Here is a 22,443-nt window from a genome sequence, read left to right on the forward strand (position 1 = left end):
GCAGGCAAAGGTATATACCAAAATCCACGGGCCTGCTTACATTAATAAAAATGTTATAGCCACTAAGGATATGTAGAAACATATAGCGAAATTAATTGTGGTCTGTGGCCGTTTACAGATCGTCACCTGGATCGCCGTAGAAGCGCCAACCTTTTCATCAACCTTTGCCTTCGGACATGGGGCTTAGTCGGACTTACAGTCCGATACACGTTATTTTGGCAGCCCGTCAAAATTAACGTGTCAATACGTAAAATAACTGCGACTATATTTTATCTAAAGTAATTAATTAACTGATGACGTATATTAAATTAAGTACTAATGTATAATTGGTAATGTAATTAAGATTATGATTTAAGGGTCTGATGCAAAATCATGGACAAAACATATACAAACTATCACATATAAAATAGGTATTAATTTTGAAAGAGAGTTGAACAAGCCGATCAGAACAGCATTAAGATCAGTTATGTTACAAAGAAACGATGAGTATAATTGGTTTAAAGATTAACTGAATGATAATAACCAGTTAAATGGTGACAAACATTTTATAGGCAACTGTAAAAAGATCTTTCACCCAAAAAGTATACACATTTTATGATCCTAGACTCCATCTACATTTAGAGCTGGTAACCTTCCCCTATGTCTAGAAACAGGAACGAGTGTGTCCCTTTTGTCGGCATAGTGTTGAAGATGAAACACACTTTTTACTTTTATGCCCTTTTTACGAAGATCTTAGATATCCTTTAATTGTTAATATGACTGTTTTGAAACCCTTTCAGTTTATAACAAAGTAATTATAATTATGAACGATGAAAATCATTTTTTAATAGCAAGAACACTTTTTAATGTTTCGAAGACAAAAAATATTTTTAATTAAATAAAATAATATATAATGTATATTTGTTTTTTGTGGATCTTCTTCTTTTTTTTTGGGGGGGGGGGGGGGTGTTTTTTGTTTGTTTGTTTAGGTTGGGGTTTTTTACTGATGTAATGTCTATTATATTAATATACTTTTACCTTAGGTGGTTTCATTGGAAACAATTATTTTATAATTTTATATAGTATGGTCTAATTTTTATTAACATTCACAATTATATAATGTATTTTTGCTTTTATATACATGTACATATTAGATTCTTGTTATATATTAACTATATATAACGTAGTATGATGAATATATATATATATATATATATATATATATATATATATATATATATATATATATATATTCATCATACTACGTATTTAAGTGTCTCATAAGCCTATGTAGGCTGTGTGACAATACGTGATTGTATATAGTATAAATATTTTATGTGTGTAGTCATGCAACACTAATAAACAAATAAACAAACTAAATACTAATGGGTCTTAACGTTAACTTAATTATGGTGTGAGAGTAAGATTTTTGCGCAGTCTGTATTATCTTGGAAGAGATGGCTTGTTTAATGCTATTGTTATTCATATAATGATGTACTTGGTATTATAGTATTTGTACAATATTCAGTGTGGTTTATTATTATTGTAGTTAGATCTCTATATTTGACTGCCTGTGTCAGTTGCCGGCCAGGTTATAGGTAGTACTAAACCAAATAACTTCCGGCTGGGTCAAAGTTCGAGGTGCACCCAACTTTTGATAGAGAAGTGAACACCACAAGTCCTGTGATTGGTTATAAATGTGAGTGTGTTGGTTGTAAAAAATAATAGTTTCATCTGGGTAAAAAAAAAAGTGCAATTTTATTTCATCTAGTACCAATGTGTCAAGTAGCCTTGTGCTTGAAACATGTATGGGGTACCTGTAAAAAAAAAGTACTCGAATTTTGTGTGAAACTATGGTAGTCATAGATGCTACCCGTTATCTCAGAAACGAGCAGCTTGACCCCCATTTTTTTCTGATTCACTTTAAGTGTAAGGGGTGGTAGTATTTATATCCGTGGCGTTTATGTCGGTTGATACGTTGCAGATAGGAGTTTTAGCCACATATGTTACTATTGTCGTCTATGGGATTTGATTTGGTAGTATACACCCTATAGAAACTTAATGGCACATACTTTGTATGTATATGACTGTATTGTTACATGTGTATATTTTTATAACGTCGTAATGTACTTGAATTTGTTAAAAATTAGTAATGAATGTATTAGTAAAGTATGGCTTGTGTATTTGTATAAATTAATAATATATGCTGTTATCTCATGCATATTGTGAATCTATTGTTTAGTATGCACCATGTATTGGTCATATGTGATTCGGTATATATCTTTAACTATCAGTGACAGTATATGAAATGTCATGTGTCAATTGTCATATACATGTTACATGTATATGACAATTGACAGATGTATATGTATTTCTTCTAATGTCATGTACATTATTCTTATTTTTATTTTATTTTTTTATTTGATCGTTTCAGGGTTTTTAAAAATACTGCATGTTGTCATAATAAAGTGACATTGTCTTGAAACCTGCAGCTGTTTGTCATCATTTACTACAAACTTACTGCTGTTACATATAGGCACGCACAAAGAGCGAGAGCTCTCTCTCTCTCTCTCTCTCTCTCTCTCTCTCTCTCTCTCTCTCTCTCTCTCTGACTGGCCTCGGTGGCGCAGTGGTTAAGCCATTGGGCTCCAGACTTGTAGGTACTGGGTTCGGATCCCAGTCGAGGCATCGGATTTTTAATCCAGATACCGACTCCAAACCCTGAGTGAGTGCTCCGCAAAGCTCAGTGGGTAGGTGTAAACCACTTGCACCGACCAGTGATCCATAACTGGTCCAACAAAGGCCATGGTTTGTGCTATCCTGCCAGTGGGAAGCGCAAATAAAAGATCCCTTGCTGCCTATCGTAAAAGAGTAGCCTATGTGGCGACAGCGGGTTTCGTCTAAAAAAACTGTCAGAATGACCATATGTTTGACGTCCAATAGCCAATGATAAGATAAAAAATCAATGTGCTCTAGTGGCGTCGGTAAATAAAACAAACCTCTCTCTCTCTCTCTCTCTCTCTCTCTCTCTCTCTCTCTCTCTCTCTCTCTGTTCCCACTATTTTATGTGTGCTTACCAACAAGCAGGACAGCACACACCACGGCCTTTAATATGTCAATCATAGAGCACTGGTTCGGGCTAGAAAAATCACAATGAGAGAATTTTTTTTTTTTTTAAATTTAATGACGCCACTCAACACATTTTATTTACGGTTATATGGTGTCGGACATATGGTTATGGACCACACAGATTTTGAGAGGAAACCCGCTGTCGCCACTTCATGGGCTACTCTTTCCGATTAGCAGCAAGGGATCTTTTATTTTCGCTTCTCACCACAATGAAAGAGTGGGTCCGCCGAGGGTGTTCAATCCTAGGATCCAAGCTCCTGAGGTGAACGTTCTACTGACCGAGTTAAACCCATACCGAGGCGAACGCTCTACTGACTGAGTTAAACCCATCCCGAGGCAAACGCTTTACTCAGTTAAACCGTTCCCGAGGCAAACACTCTACTGGGTTAAACCCATCCCGAGGCGAACGCTCTACTGACTCGAGTTAAACCCATCCCGAGGCGAACGCTCTACTGAGTTAAACCGTTCCCAAGGCGAACGCTCTACTGGGTTAAACCCATCCCGAGGCGAACGCTCTACTGACTGAGTTAAATCCATCTCAAGGCGAACGCTCTACTCAGTTAAATCCATCTCGAGGCGAACGCTCTAGTCAGTTAAACCCATCCCGATGCGAACGCTCTACTGAGTTAAACTCATCCCGAGGCGAACTATCTACTGACTGAGTTAAACCCATCCCGAGGCGAACTATCTACTGACTGAGTTAAACCCATCCCGAGGCGAACGCTCTATTGACTGAGTTAAACCCATCCCGAGGCGAACGCTCTACTGAGTTAAACCCATCCCGAGGCGAACGCTCTACTGACTGAGTTAAACTCATCCCGAGGCGAACGCTCTACTGACTGAATTAAACCCATCCCGATGCGAACGCTCTACTGAGTTAAACCGTTCCCGAGGCGAACGCTCTACTGACTGAGTTAAATCCATCTCGAGGCGAACGCTCTACTCAGTTAAACCCATCCCGAGGCGAACGCTTTAGAGTTAAACCCATCCCGAGGCGAACGCTCTACTGAGTTAAACCGTTCCCGAGGCGAACGCTCTGACTGAGTTAAACCCATCCCGAGGCGAACGCTCTACTGACTGAGTTAAACCCATCCCGAGGCGAACGCTCTACTGACTATGTTAAACCCATCCCACACCGCATAGAGATGAAAATATACGAGTAACAAGGTGAGGGCCAATATTGAATTTTATCTTACTTTTTCAACAACAAAATTAAGTATGTCAAACGTGTGAAATCGGTTATTTATACAGCAATAGAGGAGTGTGCTGTACTTCCTTATGATAGAAATTACCTAATATCTGCAGACCCACATCTCATATCCTTTATGATAAATGACCATCTATTTTTGAAAATCCTCCTTACAAAAATTAGGGGCATGTCAATCAGTTTTAGTGCAGCTCTTAAAAAGGAAAAAGAAATAAAAAAGAAAAAAACTGGAACATCGAATTAATTTTTAACTGAGTTAGTGGATAGAAATCCTGAATCAAAGATATTTGTAGAATGGTTGGAAGAAAAGAAAAAACAGGAGGAATTAGATAGAAAAGAATATATGAAGGGTTTAATCTTGAGAAGCCGAGCTAGGTGGATAGAAGATTGAGAAAACACACAAAAATGTGTTTTAACTCTAGAAAAAAAGAAACTATGTAAATAAAACTATAACCCAACTTGTTTGTGAGGATAGTAACATTATTATTGAACAAAATCAAATATTGGAAGAAGCCAGATCATACTACTCGAAACTATATATGTCACAGGAAGAATATCTAATAGATATTGATTTAGATCAGGATTTTAGAAATACAAATATTCCCAAAGTTGAAAATGTTAGCGAATATGTAGGTCAAATAACAGCAAGTGAGGTATTGTATGTATTTAAAAATATGACAAAATAATAAAACGCCGGGACCAGATGGGTTCACAGTCGAATTTTTTTAATTCTGTTGGCAGGACGTTGGAAAATGTTTACTTCGAAGCATCAACCATTCGTTTCAAATTGGCGAGCTGTCAATAACTCAAAAACAAGGCATTATTACTCTGTTGCCAAAAGGCAACCCCGTGATGTTCTAAAAACAACAACTGGAGACCAATATCTTTACTAAATACCACTTATAAAATCATTTCTGGCTGTATAGCCAATAGAATAAAACAATCTATAGATAAATTAATTCATGAAACTCAAAAGGGTTTCCTAGCAGGCAGGTATATAGCCGAAAACACCAGATTATTATAGGACTTGCATTACACTAGTGAAAATAATATTCTCGCACTCCTTTTGTTAGTAGATTTTGAGATAGCTTTTGCATGTGATTTCCCTGTTGTAGCTTTCATGTCAAATAAAAGTGTAATTAGTCTGGGGGTCAAATGGGTACATTTAAAAAAAAAAATTGTTGATTGAGATCAAATGAAATGGTAAAAGTGGAAAACGGTTTTGCTTTTTATAATGTATCTCACTTCATGCTCATCTGATACAAGTTTAATGTTTGTATCATTTGTGTATCATGTGGCATTTTTTAATTAAGCATTAATTAAGTGCTAAAATCCCAGTTCCATGACATTTGACCTCTTCTTAAGTGACCTTACCACCACATATTATCTCCTTAAGCTGTTGTTTCTTGATCAGAGGACCATCCTCTACATTTTCCATGTGATTTGCCTGTTGTAGCTTTCATGTCAAATAAAAGTGTAATTAGCACTAATTAGTGTTGTTCTTAAGTGACCTCCCCACCAGAAATCTTCTTACGTTGCATATTTGTAGTCAGTGCAGACACCCCTACTGCATGGGATATGTGTCGCTCTTGTAGCTTCCATGTCAAATAAAACCGATTTGGTGGGGGGGGGGGGGGGGGGTATTTTTGCCCCCCCCCCCCCCACACACACACACACACACCCACCACTAGACGCACTAAAATAAAAAATTGGGTTTTGGGGGTCAGGAAGCTACCCGAATCACGCCTGTGTAATATGGCTGTTGTAGCTTCTAGGTAAAATAAAATCCACTTAGCTCTCGGACTATATACAATGAAACCGATTACTGGCGACATACGCGCCGCTACTGCTACGCGTCGCTGACATGGTGGTCTGTCACCGGCATTAGACAATGTGGTGAACACAAACGGACATCTGCAAGCTTGCGCATACACGTACATCTTAAAGGTCAACGTTTATCACAAAAGTAAATTCACTATTGTTTGGTATCTGCGTATACCTTTTACAATATATATGAAGTATCAATAAAAAATCAATTTTTAAAAATTTACCCGTTTTTAATATATTCGCAATAAAACGTCGCGTTTTTTCCATCGCTTGCCAAAACGCCTGTCAACTCCAATACCTAAGTAAGTCACGTGATCCTGTGACGCGCTAAGCGGCATAACATGAAAGTGTGATTTACAGCCTTTCAGACATTTTACTGGGAAGGTGCAACACGTGTATTTTTAAAACGCGAAAATGTTATTCTATTGAATTGAATTGCATGGATGGAATATTCGTTTGGAGATAGTTTTCAAATGTAAAATATGGTGAACCATTGTTTAGTGTTTGGATGTTTCAAAGCAGCAGCTTTTCCGAACTTTAAACAAACCGACAATCACAGGGTTTGCATGGAAGTGGTTCGTAAACCGAACCCGTGCGTAATGGAAAGGACCATCACGATGGGATAGAATCTGCAATGACCACTTCATCCCTGGGGATTACAATTATTTAAGGTGGTCGATAAATATGACACCTGTTTTTCTTCTTGTTTTTTTAAACATATCTGTTCCAAGCCTGTATCCCCACCGGCACGTTCTACGACTGCGCATGATATAGCAAACATGAAACCACGACGAGCACGAGCTAACATAGAGCTCAAAAGGGTGAGGCGGAGGCAGAGAGAGTACCAGAGCAGGCGCGGCAGTGTAAAAAATCAAACTTATTTTTAAAATTATTAAATTTTATAAAATCATACATGCACATGTATATACATAGTGTGGGTTGTCTCCTCCCCCCCCCCCCCCCTCCCCCCAATCCAATATAAAATCATGCCTACGCCAGTGGAGGGTACCAAGCCTAGAACGATAAAAAATATGGGGCCAGTATTATATATATATATATATATATATATATATATATATATATATATATATATATATATATGTTACAGTTAATCTGTATAATCAGGTAATATGTATATTACCTGATTTTTTCAGCTAATATGTATACTACCTGTTTCACTCAGGTAATATGTATATTAGCTGAAAAAATCTGGTAATATACATATTACCTGAAATATACTTCACTAATTTATACAGATTACCTGAAATGTGTAGAATGGTATTGACAAGTCTTTAGATCAATGTAGACCAAGTTCTCAGTTCAAAACAAGTCTTTTGATCAATGTAGTCCACGTTCTCAGTTCAAAACAAGTCTTTTGATCAATGTAGTCCAAGTTCTCCTTGATTGGTCACAATACCGTTGATGTACATGTTCATTGTTAAATCATTTCATAGACAATGTTACAGTTAATCTGTATAATCCACCACTGCTGTTTTAACTAATCCTGTCTGTACAGCACAATAAAGTTGTGCCAGCCTGCTAGGACGCAGATGGGATTAGTTGGAAAAACAATGCTTGATTTAGGCTGCTGATTTCCTTTGACTGGCTTCATTTGATTGGTAGGTATAAATATCCTGGTGAATGGTGTTCTCTGTCACTAGCAAAATGCATTTTTTCAGTCAGTCGATTCTTGCATTCGATTCTTGCAGTCGATTCTTGTACTTCGAAATTGACCACGATGAGGATGGACGTATGTCAGTGTACTCTCGCGTTACCCCCCCCCCCCCCCCCCCCCCCCCCACTTGGGGGGACTTATGGTCTCCTACGGAGCGTTGCTGGAATACCGGGTCACGTATACCGGGTCACGGGCTTCCGTGACCTTGGTGTACGGGGACCCGGTACCACCGAAGACTGGAAGATGGAGGAGGAGGAGACGTGCGACAGGAAAGGCACAGGGGGAGCCAAAACCGGCGGCTAAACCGCCGGCAGCGACTCCTTCTGTTGCGCCGCCAACCGCCGTACCCCGGAAGAAGACAGGATTGGAAGAGGCACCAGCCCCGGACGTCCCGACTTCAACCAAAGGTCTGACTAGACCCACTCCACAGGCCAGGACTTCAGCGCCTCCGGTTGTGCCGCCGATTATAAAGGCAGCACCCGTTGAGGCCATGGTGAAGCGGAAGGCAACCACTCCCCCGAGTGGCCAACCAGACAAGCCAGGCCCTCCGAGTCAACCACCGAAGCCGGACATGGACGGGGACGAGCCTTGGTCACTGAAGGCCGGCAAACTAACAGCACGCCACGCTCAGCTCTCCAAAACCAACATCGAGGACGTCAACTTCCTATTCACGCAACCTAAGCACGAGGCATTTCAACCATTACCAACGAGCCCGACAGAGGGAGACTACTGTTTCCACCACGTCACAATGCGGGATGGCCGAGGTATCTGTTTTACAGTACGCCGAAAAGGAATTTACAACCAAGGACTGCTACTCCCAGAAATGGACAACCCGACCATACATCGAATGATCAAGATCACAGCCGGGGAAGAGTACCGCTCAACAGCCAAGGCGCTAGCAGCATCCCCATATCGGTCGGTCATCCCGCATTTCGACGCTGTCAACTTTATCGGAACACCGTGACGTGCTCCCCTTTGCCAACCTCCCTCACCTCCGTGAGTACTATGTTTTTTGGGCTAGTTAGACTTTAAAAGTTTTCGATCGAGTTCTAAATTCATATGTTTATTTTTTTTGTAAATAGTCTAACGCATTTTATTTTGGCGCCCGTTCAATTGCTCAAAATCACCTTAAAACCCTTTCGGCCGAGCAGTCATTAACTTTTTGGGTTTAAATTTAGAGTCCGGACATGTATTTGGATGCAGTTACTCTTTGTAGACTTAGGTAAATTACAGGCTTCACCGAGGAATCGAAATTCAGCCAATCAGAGCACGGCTCCCACTCGGTGTTACTTCAAGTTTGCGAAGTGTCTGCTAGTCGGTCCGCGCTCGCGTTGACCTTACTAAATGGCTTTATTCCAAAATCTGCCCACTTCAAACTTACCCCCCCCCCCCCCCCCCCCCCCCCCCCCCCTGCTCCGGAGTTAGTCACTCGCGAAGTCAGAGGCTAAATCCGTAGTGGGCGTGCCTGAACCTTTTTGGATATGGGCACGTTAATACAGTTTCCCACTCCCACTCCCACTAGCAAAATGGATCTAGAGGAGACTTTCAGGCGTTCGCTGTACACGAGCTATGGAGAGAATAAGTGTATCCTGCTACCTAAGGACGAATACATTAAGACTGTTGGCGAGTTGCTGGAAACTTGTCATCGTTCGTGGGAAGCCGAGACACCCCCAGAGACAGGGTTCAGTGGAAAGAGCCAACTGCGACATAAAAGACATGTTGATTGCATGGATGAGTGACAATGACACACGGGACTGGACAGTTTGTGCAATTTCAAAAGAACTCAAGCCATCACACTGGAATCAAGCGTTCTCCCTTTGCTGCTCTGTTTGGTGCCGATGCGAAGGTAGGATTGACATCATCCAGCCTCCCCCAAGATGTCATTGCAAGGTTGCAAACTGAACACGACCTCCTGTCTGCAGTATCCCATCCAAACCCAGTCGAGCAATCCAGCGAGGAAGCAGAACCTGTACCAGTCTCACCCATCTCTGTACGTCAGGAGGAAATAAGACTGCAGAGAGAGAGAGCCAGAGATGCCCAGTTCCAGCAGGCAGAGAGAATGGTCAAACGAAGTCGCATTGTGTTTTCTAGTGTGCAAATCGGAAGCAATGTGACAGTGCCCATTCCTTCAGTTGACAGAGGACGTGCAGATCCCATGAACATCATCGGAGTTGTGACAGAGTGCAGTGACAACGAGATGTATACAATTGCTGTAAAAGGAGGAATATTAAATCGAAAGTACTCAGAAACCAATTCGATGTGTGTGCTACGACCTTGTATTCACCCAATGATGTCTGTACAGATAAGGACATTTCCCTGCGTCAAGATGCGGTGGACAAGGTTTCACAAGATGTAACTGTGCTGGAAGTAAGAGGTGTCAGACAAATCGATGTAAATGCTTCAAAGCCAGATTAGTGTGCAATTCCCGCTGCCATTCCAGCCTGCCATGCATAAACAAGAACTGTTGTTGATGAGAACTTTGACTACATTGATCAATAGACTTGTTTTGAACTGAGAACTTTGACTACATTGATCAATAGAATTGTTTTGAACTGAGAACTTTGACTACATTGATCAATAGACTTGTTTTGAACTGAGAACTTGGGACTACATTGATCAAAAGATCTTCTTGTTTGTTCTGCAGTAGTGTATGTGTTGTGTGTTGTGTGTTGTGTGTTGCAAATGGTATGTGTTTTGAGCCAATAAAGATGCCAGCATATTATTGTTTATATTTATTCATTCAGTCAAATAACAACCTTGTCAATACCATTCTGCACGTTTCAGGTAATCTGTATAAATTAGTGAAGTATATTTCAGGTAATATGTATATTACCTGATTTTTTCAGCTAATATACATATTACCTGAGTGAAACAGGTAATATACATATTAGCTGAAAAAATCAGGTAATATACATATTACCTGATTATACAGATTAACTGTAACATATATATATATATATATATATATATATATATATATATATATATATATATATATATATATACACACACAGTTTGTATATACCTATACAGTCAAACCTGTCCTAGTGGCCACCTATACTCAGCGGTCACCTGCCTTAAGCGGCCACTTTTTCCCCTCCCAAACGATTTATAATGTAAATGCACCTGTAATAAGAGATCACCTGTCTAACGCGGCCAGCGGCCACCTAAATCGGATCCCAAATCGCTAAAATACCAGAGTAAAGTTTTACTACTATATAAAAGGGATATTTTAACAACAGCGATAAGGTGCAGCAAATAACCGGTCTTCATACCTTCAGGAATACTAGTACCCATTAAGTCCCGACATCTCTACTGTGTATTAGTCTGGAATGCATCTAATTGCCTCTGGGCAGGCTACGCTTGACATTTGTAGATTCACTTACTATGACAATATACCGCACGAAGAAGGAATTAAATAATTAAATGCAAAAAAAAAAAAACTTGTTTAGAACGGTTAATGTAATACATTGCATTTGCATTTTTCCTGAAGGAGACGACATGTCAAAAGTTGTTTTATAGTTAACCGTGAAGCACAATCCATTGATTAGCAGTACAGACGGTAAAACAAGAAAGAACAACAAATGTTTTAAAGACTATATATGTGGCAACCTGTACACAGCGGCCACCTGTCGTAAGCAGCCACTTTTATCTACTCCCTTATGTGACCGCTTAAGACAGGTTTGACTGTATGTGTGTGTGTGTGTGTATATATATATATATATATATATATATATATATATATATATAGACACGCACGGACAGTGTGTGTGTGTGTGTGTGTGTGTGTGTGTGTGTGTGTGTACAGTGGACTATGTGTAAACCGGCACAGTTTTTGAGTCCCGTTCAGCTACCGTTCATTTCTTAGGAAAAACAAAATCTGTCGACACCGAATGCCTTCTATTCCGGACTTCGGATCCAAATTCAACAACAAAAGAACGGTCCATGTAGTAATTAGCTTTGTCTACACCGGCGCGCGATCTTGTATTGCCTTTACTGTCTACAACGACATGCGATCATACATGTACCTCTACTGTCTGCCAGTTCCTGTTACTGTATATTTTCCTGTATACATGCGCACATGCCACTGGAGTTTCGAGCATGTCCGTCCCGGGACCCGTCTCTAGATAGCCAGAGGCCTGCTCCGGGACAGAATACTTTTACGGGACAATTTTGAATTTTAAACCAAAAAGAAATCTGGGAGTCTAACCAAATTTATTTGCGCAGACTAAATAATAAAAATATTTATAAATTTGTCAAATAATAAATTTAAAATAATTGTAGCGCAATTTTGAACGGATATTCTAAATTAAAACCAAAATAATAATTATTAGCCCTGTTTGGATTAGGAGGGAGGTTGGAGTAGGAAATTGAGCTCCCGCCACAAGAAGTTTATTTAGTGGTTGGGCATTATGGGAGGGGCACTGGGCATATCTGGAATTTCAGTGTGACTCGCCAGGGGGGAAGAGCCAGGTGGCGGGAGAGGAAGGGGACAGGTCCCCGGACATACCTAATCTCTCCCTACGGCCGAAACCGCCTACGCCTAAGCGCCTAGTCCTAATTTCCGGTGAGATATCCTATCCCTCACCCACCCCCACCCCAGAACACCCCCCCCCCCCACCCCACCCCAGCTTGTCCAACCGTCGTGCCATCCAATTCCAACGCCCATCCAAGAAATGTTAATAGTCCAACGTTGGCGGCAAAAGTAGAGTGCCGCAAGCCACTAGAAGAGTGGCTTATCAGCGTTGATATTGGGTAGAGAGGAAAGGGTTTTCAGGAACGTTTTGCGTCTGGTTGCCTGCCAGTGATCACCTCTTAAACCCTATATGCAGTTGTCGATTATGTAATAATGGGGTACTCAGTCTATCGTCTAGCTGGCTTACTAGGTTTAACTACACAGATCATGAGATGTCATCTGCCATTGAAATCCATGTTAAATGGCCCAACTTCAAATGGAGATTGCCAACAGAACGGGTTCTTCTTGTTACTAATAACATACACTATTGGGAACATACATTATATAAGCATTTATTTTCATTCCAGATTTAGGAACATTTCCGTGTCATTTGTTTTTTTGTTGTTGTTGTTGTTGTTGGTTTTTTCTATATAGCCACATCTGGCTATAGTACCGGTCCGAACAGGTAGTTCATTAACCGACTCACTCCGACTGTCTCTAGGGTGTATAACACCAAATAAAATCCCATAGACGACCATAGTAACATATGGGGCTATAACTGTTACAGGCAACATATCAATCAACATACACATAGCATATATAAATACTAGAACATCTCACCCTTGAAATAAATCACAGAAAATGGTGTGTGTGTGTGGGGGGGGGGGGGGGGGGGGGGGTGTAAATCTGCTAGTTTCTGAGATCACAGGAAGCGTCCTTCACAACCGCTGTCCCGCACAAAAATTAACAAGCTTATCTTTATGACATCCCGCCTATCATTCAAGCATCACAGTACGTGATTCAAATCAAATAACAGCAAGTTTTTGGTCACATAAAACAACACTTTATTACAACAAGTCCTGTCACATGTCACCAATGGCGTTCGAAGAACTATAAAGTGTTGAATCAAAAGTTGGGTGCACCTCGAACTTTGACAAGGACGAGATGCTATTTGTTAGACTACTACCTCTACTGCTATACAGCCATGTTCCAAAATATCAATGCCCAATATTACTAAATAACATGGGCAAAATACAGAATGCTTACCATTAAACATACAAATTGTTTTAATTCTTCCCCAATTCCTAGAAGTGAATATGTGAACCACAACGTATGTCACAATTAGGAACAAAAGAGGACCATGATGAATGAACTCTCACCCGGAAGTGAACTTTGTAGTGAGACCTTAAGATTTTATCAACTTTAATTTTCTTACTACAGCATGCCATTAATACATATCCTTTATCTATAATTGTCACTAATGTAAGTAGCGTAAAAGGTGTTACAAAATACAGTGACAATAAATCACTGAGATATCGCGATGAGTTGGCTGGCTATCATGTTGTTTGGTTTTTTGTTTTTTTTGGGGGGGGGCGTGCTTTTATTTTTAATGTGGGGGCGACATCTGTTACTACAAATTTGTAAATGAATGCAGCCCAAATTAGTTTGAGATTGGTTCAACTGTATATTTATATATAAAAAGATTTGTAAATAGTATGAAGACTGCTGACGATAAACGTTGATAGTGACAAGACACGGGTTGATATTAAAACTGTGGTTGTATTTGTATTTTGCAATAGTAACTGAATATGGTGAGGCTAGATTTGAGGTTTGATATCCTTGTTCAATGATAAGCCAGCACAGAAGATTAAAGCTATTATGCAACCACTATTTAATAAGGACTTTTTACAATATTTCAAAAAGAAGTATTACAAAGTAGTGCAATGCCTCACGAACCATTCCAAATGGTTTTATTCCATCTCCCTCAGAGATCGCCTAACTATTAATGTCATCAGAGGAGCAAACATTCTATCATAGTGTAACCGTCTTGTTTTTCGGGTTACCTTTGTTTGTAATAACTACGTTCATTAAACAATATTAATGACAAAACATTCACATCTGTTAAAATTCCAATTTGACCTTTCAAAATGAAAATTATACTGAACACAAATGCAGGATGTAAAGATCTGTACAATATGTTGAATAAAAAACACATAACTTCAAAGTCACAGATAAAATATGCAAACAAAGGATTGACATACGACTGTTGTACGTGGGAAAAATACTATGCTCTACCTTTCTATTGTTTAAAAGATACAACTTTAAGGTGGTTTCAATACAGACTGTTACACAGAATTCTGGCTACTAATACTTTTCTTCATATGATACATTATGTCGATTCAAACAAATGCTTTTTTTGTAATAATGAACCGGAGACATTGCAACACCTTTTTTACGACTGCATTGAAGTAAGAAACCTTTGGGAAGCAGTTAAAAAATGGATTTTTGAAAAAAACTGGTCTTTGCATCCCACTAAGCAAAAATGTAGTTATGTTTGGAATGACAGATGGTGACCTAAGATACGTAGTAAACTGGATAACTGTCAGTATAAAATATTACATTGACAACATGAAAATACTTAAACAAAGTTTGCACAAAAAGGCCATTGAAAATATCCTGAACACTAAATTCCAAATAGAAAGATGTATCTATTTTAAAAATTGCCAGTATGACAAATTTAATGAACATTGGGAGAAATGGTTGAATCTTTTTGCTTGAAAATCGGAGAATTAATTGATACTACTTTCTTCAATCTCATAACTGCACATTTTGTTAACCTAAAGGAACATCTGGGCTTGCTTGGATATACTAAAAATTCAGTAGAACCAGAAAACCAATCTTAATCTACAATACGAGTAAATAATACATGCTTCTTTCTCTCTTTTTTAGTTTCTGTTTATCTTTCCTCTTTTTTACCCCATTCATTTCATCTGTCCATTCTCTATCCCCTGTCCCCCTCAGATCAAAACCATTATTGTATTCATATTTATGTATTGTTTTTAACAAATTCAAATGTATGTAACTAGAAGGTATGAATATATACAAGTATTTTTGTAAGGCAGTGATTCAAGGCTTCCCAACCTTGACACTGTCAACTGATCTGGGGGCAAAAAAAAAAATATAACAAAAACAACAACAAAAAAACACCTACTCTGGGGGATGTAGTAGGGAGCAACTGGAGTCAGCCTAGTTATAAAATGAAGAGAGAATGAATCGAGCGTATATCATCTGTATTGCGGAATCAGATGTGTGTGTGTGTCTACATTGCAATACATACGTTTTGACTAACAAATAGAAATATTACATTTGCCATGAAATGTAATAATAAATGCTTATTCATTGTAATAATAAGTAGTATGAATAGATAATAAATAACATCTGTGTATATAAGGCATGTTACCATTCATACGTGCGTGTAACTAACGCATAATGCGTGTAACCATTAACACATGTTATGTTCTAAGGTATGTGTTACAGCATAGAAATATATAAACATGAATGTGAGATCGACATAGATAATAACTGCATAAAAATAAACATTGTACGAAATATATAGTTAAAATGACTTAACTAGTTATAAAATGAAGAGAGAATGAATCGAGTCGTCTTTATTGCGGAATCAGATGTGTGTGTCTGAAGCACATTTGCGTCTTGCTTAAATATAGCTCGATTCATATGGTTACGTACACGTCTTATTTCTTGATTAAAGGTTATATTGCTAATGGCGACATACTGTCTAGATAATGTTTTGTGTGTGTGTCGCCTATCAGTATAAACCCTTCATTTTGTTTAATTAATGTATAGTTGATTGGCGTACCTAGCTGCCGTCTTTAAGTTTATCCCTGTTAATTTGTTTACTGTATTCATTGCTGATTAGCCGCCGGTTGTTAATTGATAAGTCTTACTCTGTTTATTGCTGCACTGTATTGTCAGCGTTACGTGTTTTGTGCAGGTCTGCCTTGGGGTGGTAAATGGCACTGTGATAGTACCCCCGTGCGGCATATAGCTTTTGTCCTCAAAAGCCAAAATAAGTTATTAATAATGAAAGAACATACTAGTATACATCTAAACATAAAGATGCATAATTACATACATACATACATACATACATACATACATACATACATACTATATTTATATACATTTTAATACTAACGAAATATATACATGAGTATTGCCCTATGTCACATGTCAACACTGTTCTAGGTAGTAAGGAGCTAGCCGTTTAATATGTATTGACCGAGGACTCTGGGTCAATAACTTTAAAACAACCCATGATGGAGAAGTAAAATATAGGCTGTAACTGGCTGCTGGAAGAGATTACGTAGCTTCCTAGCTGTGAAGAAGAAAATGCGTATTTGTGATGGGAGTGCAAATGATTTGTGGGTGAGCTTGTTCGTTATAAGAAATCCAGGCCAGTTAACACCTAGTGTAGGAAATAAATATCCCAAGATTTGTAGATTGTTTATATAGTTAGGAGGTTTGATTAACCAGTAGGATGGACACAGGGTCAAGGGCATTATAGGAATAGTGATACATAGTGGACCCGAAGTAATTTCTACCATTATGCAATGTTGGTGTGACTGGCGTTGTTTGATAATTAAGATAATGATGAGTGTGATCATTAAGATAGAGATGATTCCAAGCATGACAGAGATGTGATAGTCTGTGAGATCTGTTAGTACAAATGAGTCTGTTTGTGGTGTTGTGGCTGCTTGGTAGTGAAACGATGGCAGTTCCATAGCTTTACAAGGCACTGTTGTAGTTATTAAGAGTAGGGCAGCACACATAGTTCTAACTTTGAAAAACATCCATATCACCAGTAATATAGATATAATGGAGAATGCTGAACTTACTATGGTAGTAATATCGTTTGTGTCTGGCCAAGTGGGCGTTAAATTAATTTGACCATCAAGAAGTGGTTCCGCTAGTGTCTTAAATATTGTTCTATCTTGTTTAGCACTCTGTACCATTCGTTTCAGGCTAAGGTGATCTTGTTTATCTTGTGCTAGCATACTAGAGAAATTGTGTGAATAAATATGAAAATCAGGTATGTCTATTGAAATAGCTTTTGTAAATGTTGTGTCACCTGCAATACTGGAAAGAGCAGAGGCATTGAAGAAATGCTGAAGAAGTGCCAGATTGACAGGATGAAGTAGTGTAACATGTGTAGATTGATTCACGCATGAACCAAACGGTGCTGGGTAAACCAATTCTTCTGTGGAGAGAGCACAATAGGATGGTATAGCTATAATGCAGAATGTACAACCTTCTATAATACTTTGGGTGCATGGACATTTTAATGAAAGCAGGGGTATACGATAAACTAAGACAGATGATTCATCTATTTTTATCAATTGCGAAGGTTCAGGCTGGGTAATGTATCTAAAATTACAGAGCTTTTTTATTTCCATCCGATTATTTTTAAATAATGCAAGTTCACATGAAGATACCGTGGTCGGTTTTAGAGCTAATCTATACGGGCAGTGAAGAACATGGTTGCCTGTACACTGAGCAAACTGTGCTGCATCTAACGTAGTGTAACGTTGATTATTATCAGATATGGCAAACAATGCAGGTCATCCCAGTAGTTGTGTGGCGTGCAGTGAAGTGTCATTTACTGGAACCGAAAGGGAGACTATCTTATACAGACTGAGAGGTTTTGGAAGTGAAGATATAACGTATTTGACAGAAATGTAAAGGCTATTTTGACTACGTGTATATATGAACTTTCCTTGTGTATAATAGAATGTTGGATCTTGTTGTATTATGGTAAATGAGTTGTACTCTCTGGCTAGGATTTTAGAGACATGGTGAATAGTTTGGCGAATGATTTTTGAGGGAATTAGGAGAGGAGACAATTTACCATTTGCTAATTCTAAAACACCTAATTTTTGTTGTTACAGTTGTTGTATGACTATTGATGCCTGTTGTATGTGGTCCATGAGAAGAGCTGTTATAGAGATAAAAGATAATCTTAGAGATAGTATATTTTGAGCGCTATTTGCTGTGGCAATTTGAATAGCATCATGATTGGCTTCTATTCCTTTCATGACATTACTAAAATGAGTATCTTCCAAAGACATAAAGGATGATGGATGTTTAGCGTGACGTGCAAAGGCATTTGCAGTATTCAGTTCTGTTTTGGTAAGTGCGTTGATGTGTTTTGCAAGAATGTTAACATCGTCTGTTGTAGCTGTGCCAAAAAATGTCTTTGCAAAGCTTCCAACAAAACTAAGCAGGGCCCGTGTTGAACGAGTTGAGCTTGGATAGGTTGCTTCTGGTATAAGTTCCTTAATTTGATCAAGAGTACCATTTAACTGAGAAATGGTTCGTCGTTTTATTGCATTGAGGTGTGTTTGAATCTGTGCAATAAGTAAACATGTAGCGTTATGCTTGTAACATCTTGTTATCTGTGATATCTGTGGCATCTGGGGTAGTTTTACCTCATACATATGTATCCAGTATTCAGTTGCGAGATGGAGGAGCAGGTTTGGAAAGAAATCCATAATTCAGTCGTTGAACCAGTTTCACCGTGAGGACAGGAGATGTGCATATCATCAATAGCCAAACAAGCAGTCTCCCCATGGTAGAACCTATGACAGGATGAAACCAATGGAATACATCAGTGGGTGATCCAAAATTGAGATATGTTGTGGCCATCAACAATCCCAACTCGTACATTTATAACATAAGTAATTATGTTGTAGAAAACTCACTCACATTGTCACGAGTCTCAGACATGTCACGGACACACAGGAAGTCATAGTTTGATTTATGAAAAATATTTGCGACCTCTTTTTCGTCTGCGTCCAGACTGTGTCCTGCGGATATGAAAGTCCTTCAAAAGGTCTGCTCGAAAATTTGTATGTGGTTCCCATGTAGGTGTAGGATAACCCATCCATTTGGTTAGGTAGTGTTGAACACCTTGAATACGTTTTATTCTCATTAGCCGCTCCACTGTATATGTTTGTGTTCCCGGTTGTGAAGTAGCTGGTTGAATGGGAGACTGGGCAGCTGGATGACTGCGAGACTGGGTAGCTGGTTGAATGCGAGACTGGGCAGCTGGTTGATGGATTGTTGTATGATTCCTGGCATTCATGTTAGTGTCCGTAGTAGGCAGTGTGCAATACATGTACATCTTGTGACTGATGTGATTGTGCAGGCTTTTGTGGAACTGATGCTGTACTGCTGGAGTAGAGATCAAGTTGAGAGTATCTATCTCTGGTAGTGTCGGTTGTTGACTGTTGCTGTGCTGTTGGTTGTGACATCTACATATCCTGAGAGTGATGTGTTTGTGTCGACTCTTGTGGGGTGGATGGCATTCTAGCGTGAAAATGTTTGAGACGATTTGCATGTACCAGGGATGTGTGAGTCTTCTTGGACGCTGAGTGACAAAGCTTGTATGTATGATTAGGTCCTATTTGCGTAATGAAGTAAGGACCATCCCATTTTTGTGTCAGTTTTGGTGAGCGACCTATCATCTTGTCCTGTTTATAAAGGAGTACTTGGTCACCAATGGAAAACGTAGGTTGCTGTGCTTTGAGATCTTGGCAATCTTTGTTGACAGTTTGGCTTGTGGCCATATTGTCTTTTGCAATAATCTTGACTACCTTGAGATTATCAATTAGTGTTGTGATATGCATTTTTGCGTCTTTTCCTAAGCTGGGTTTGGGAAGAAGTGAGGTATCAAAGGGTAGGTGCATTTCTTTTCCAAAGAGAAGGTAATGTGGAGAATATCCTGTTGACTGACATGGTGTATTTCGCATTGCCATCGTGATACATGGAAGTAGGTCAGCCCAATTAGTCTGTTCTTTATTGATGTAAGATCTGAGAACTTGTTCAATGGTGCTGTTTCTTCGTTCACACATACCATTTGTTTGAGGATGATAGTAGGATGTATAATGATGCTTCACTTCAAACAGTTCGCAAATTGCATTTACCAGGAGGGAGGTGAATTGACGTCCTCGATCTGTGATGAGAGTGCGTGGCGCACCGTATCGTGTAAATACCTCGTTGAAGAGAACTTTGCCTATTTCCGTTGCTTCTTGTGTACGCAGTGGAAAAGCTTCTGTCCAGCGGGTAAATGAGTCAACTACAAGAAGTATGTACTTGTATCCTTCTTTGGTTGCTGGTAAGGGCCCCGAGGATGTCAATGTGAAGACGAGAGAATGTATCTTCAATAGGCATAGGAACCATGGGAGCAGGTTTTGCATGTGTGTTGCATTTTGACTTTTGACACTCTTCACAGATGTAGTTTTCTATGTCTTTGTACATACCTGGCCAGAAATACTTGTTAAGAATCGCTTGTCAAGTGACATCTCTTCCAAAATGGCACCCTCCTGCTTTAGAATCATGATAGGCAAAGAGAAGATCTTTTCTGTCCTGCAGTTGTCGTACTATAGGTGGGCAGTTGTGTTTCTGTCCTCTATGTTTGGGTAGATAGAAGTGATACAAGACGCCATTTAGGACATCATATTCTTGTGCTCGCCCTTGAAGACCTTTTATCTGTGACTCTGTGTAGTTAGGTGGCATATCATTCTTCTGAATGTAATCAATCACAGGTTTTAAATCAGGAGACTTGTGTTGTCTATCTGTAATGTTCTGTTTGTCCAGATTTGTGTCTATTAGTACAACAAATGCATCCATCTGAACTGTTTCGTGATTGTAGTGGAATTCAACAGAAAGCTGAATTGGCTCCTCTGAGGGTGAATTCAATGTTTGTGTTTGTGTCGTAGATATTTTTTGTAAATGTTATGGTGTATCAGTGTCAGTTGTACACACAGAGGCTTCTATTTCATGTGATTCTGCTAGCTGGGCTGAAGTTGGTTCTTCAAGCTGGGTGTTCCTTAGATCTAATGAAGGGATGTCATCTGTAACTGGCAGTGTTGTTTGTTCCTTATACTGGATTCTAGATAAGGCATCAGCATTTTTGTTGGCGGTCCCTGCATGGTGAATAATACCGAAATCATACTCCTGTAGCATGAGTGACCATCTGGCTAGATGTTCCGAATCTGGTTTTATATAGCCATGTCAGTGCTTTGTGATCAGTGAAAACTTGGAACTTCTGTGATGTAAGATATACTCTATAGGTTCTGATGCCTTCTAGTACAGCAAGACATTTAGGTTGTGTGGTTCCCCATTTCTTTTCGTATGGATGAAGAGATCGACCTCCATAGCAAATAACATGTTCTCTTCCAGTGGAATCTAGCTGACTCAAAATATATCCAAGAGCAGTCCCGGAGGCGTCTGTTGTGAGTATGGATGGCTGAATAGGTGCAGATGTTAAGGATCTTTTTAGCTGTAGGAAGGCTTCCTGACATTTGTCTGTCCACTGGAATGGAACATCTTTTTGTAACAGATAGCTGATAGGAGTGGCAATCTTTGCAAAGTTGTGAACAAATTTGTGATAGTAGCTGCATATTCCTAAGAAATGTCTGACATCATGGACTGTCTTTGGAGTAGGAATGTTTACTACTGTATCAATTTTGGTATTGTCCACCTCGATTCCCTTTTTGCTAAATAGATGTCCGAGATATGTTACCTTTTTCGCAGCAAACCGACATTTACTAGGTTTAAGTGTGAGTCCAGCTTCCTTTATCTTTTGAAAGTTGCATTCCAAATGTTGGAGATGTTCTGTAAAGTTTTTGGAGAAAACAATGATGTCATCAACGTAAATCAAGATGTATTTCCAGTTCATTTCTTTGAGGGCGGTTGAAATTGTTTGCTGGAAGGCCATCGGAGCCGATTCCATTCAAAAATACCATCTGGAGTTATGAATGCTGACAGATCTTTGGTGGCTGGATCAAGAGGTATTTGCCAGAATCCGCTTGCACAGTCAAGGACACTAAATATTTGAGCATGTGATTCACCAACTGAGTCAATGACATCTTCAAATCAAGGTAATGGAAAGAAAATGGGCTTTGTAATGACATTGAGCTTCCTGTAGTCAACAGCAAAGCGATAGGTACCATCATGTTTCTTTACCATGACTACTGGAAAATGCCATTCAGAGGAAGTCAGCTGAATTATACCTGCATCCAGCATCTGGCAGACTTGAGTAGAACATTCTTTCCTAATCTGTACATTTTGTCTGTAAAATGGAAGACG

The 22,443-nt window shown here is 39.2% G+C and overlaps 1 protein-coding gene and 1 long non-coding RNA gene across 2 annotated transcripts; one reads left to right on the top strand and one right to left on the bottom strand.

The window, feature by feature from the left end:
* The first annotated feature begins 1,184 nt into the window (after positions 1-1,184).
* LOC121370658 lies at positions 1,185-2,462 on the top strand. The gene is made up of 2 exons (XR_005957714.1): positions 1,185-1,577; positions 2,034-2,462. It is a non-coding gene; the product is annotated as an uncharacterized LOC121370658 (long non-coding RNA).
* Positions 2,463-13,862: 11,400 nt separating this feature from the next.
* LOC121370610 lies at positions 13,863-19,323 on the bottom strand. The gene has a single exon (XM_041495962.1). The coding sequence runs from the start codon at positions 17,745-17,747 to the stop codon at positions 16,596-16,598; it is 1,152 nt and encodes a 383-aa protein (XP_041351896.1). The 5' UTR covers positions 17,748-19,323; the 3' UTR covers positions 13,863-16,595.
* Between the last annotated feature and the right edge of the window lie 3,120 nt (positions 19,324-22,443).

The sequence above is a fragment of the Gigantopelta aegis genome, chromosome 1 (assembly GCF_016097555.1).
Source record: "Gigantopelta aegis isolate Gae_Host chromosome 1, Gae_host_genome, whole genome shotgun sequence".
In the NCBI taxonomy this organism is placed as follows: Eukaryota; Metazoa; Mollusca; class Gastropoda; order Neomphalida; family Peltospiridae; genus Gigantopelta; species Gigantopelta aegis.

Bases quoted from the DNA above. Each gene is read 5' to 3' on its own strand.
- LOC121370610 (XM_041495962.1), bottom strand. From the start codon at position 17,747: ATGGAAATAAAAAAGCTCTGTAATTTTAGATACATTACCCAGCCTGAA.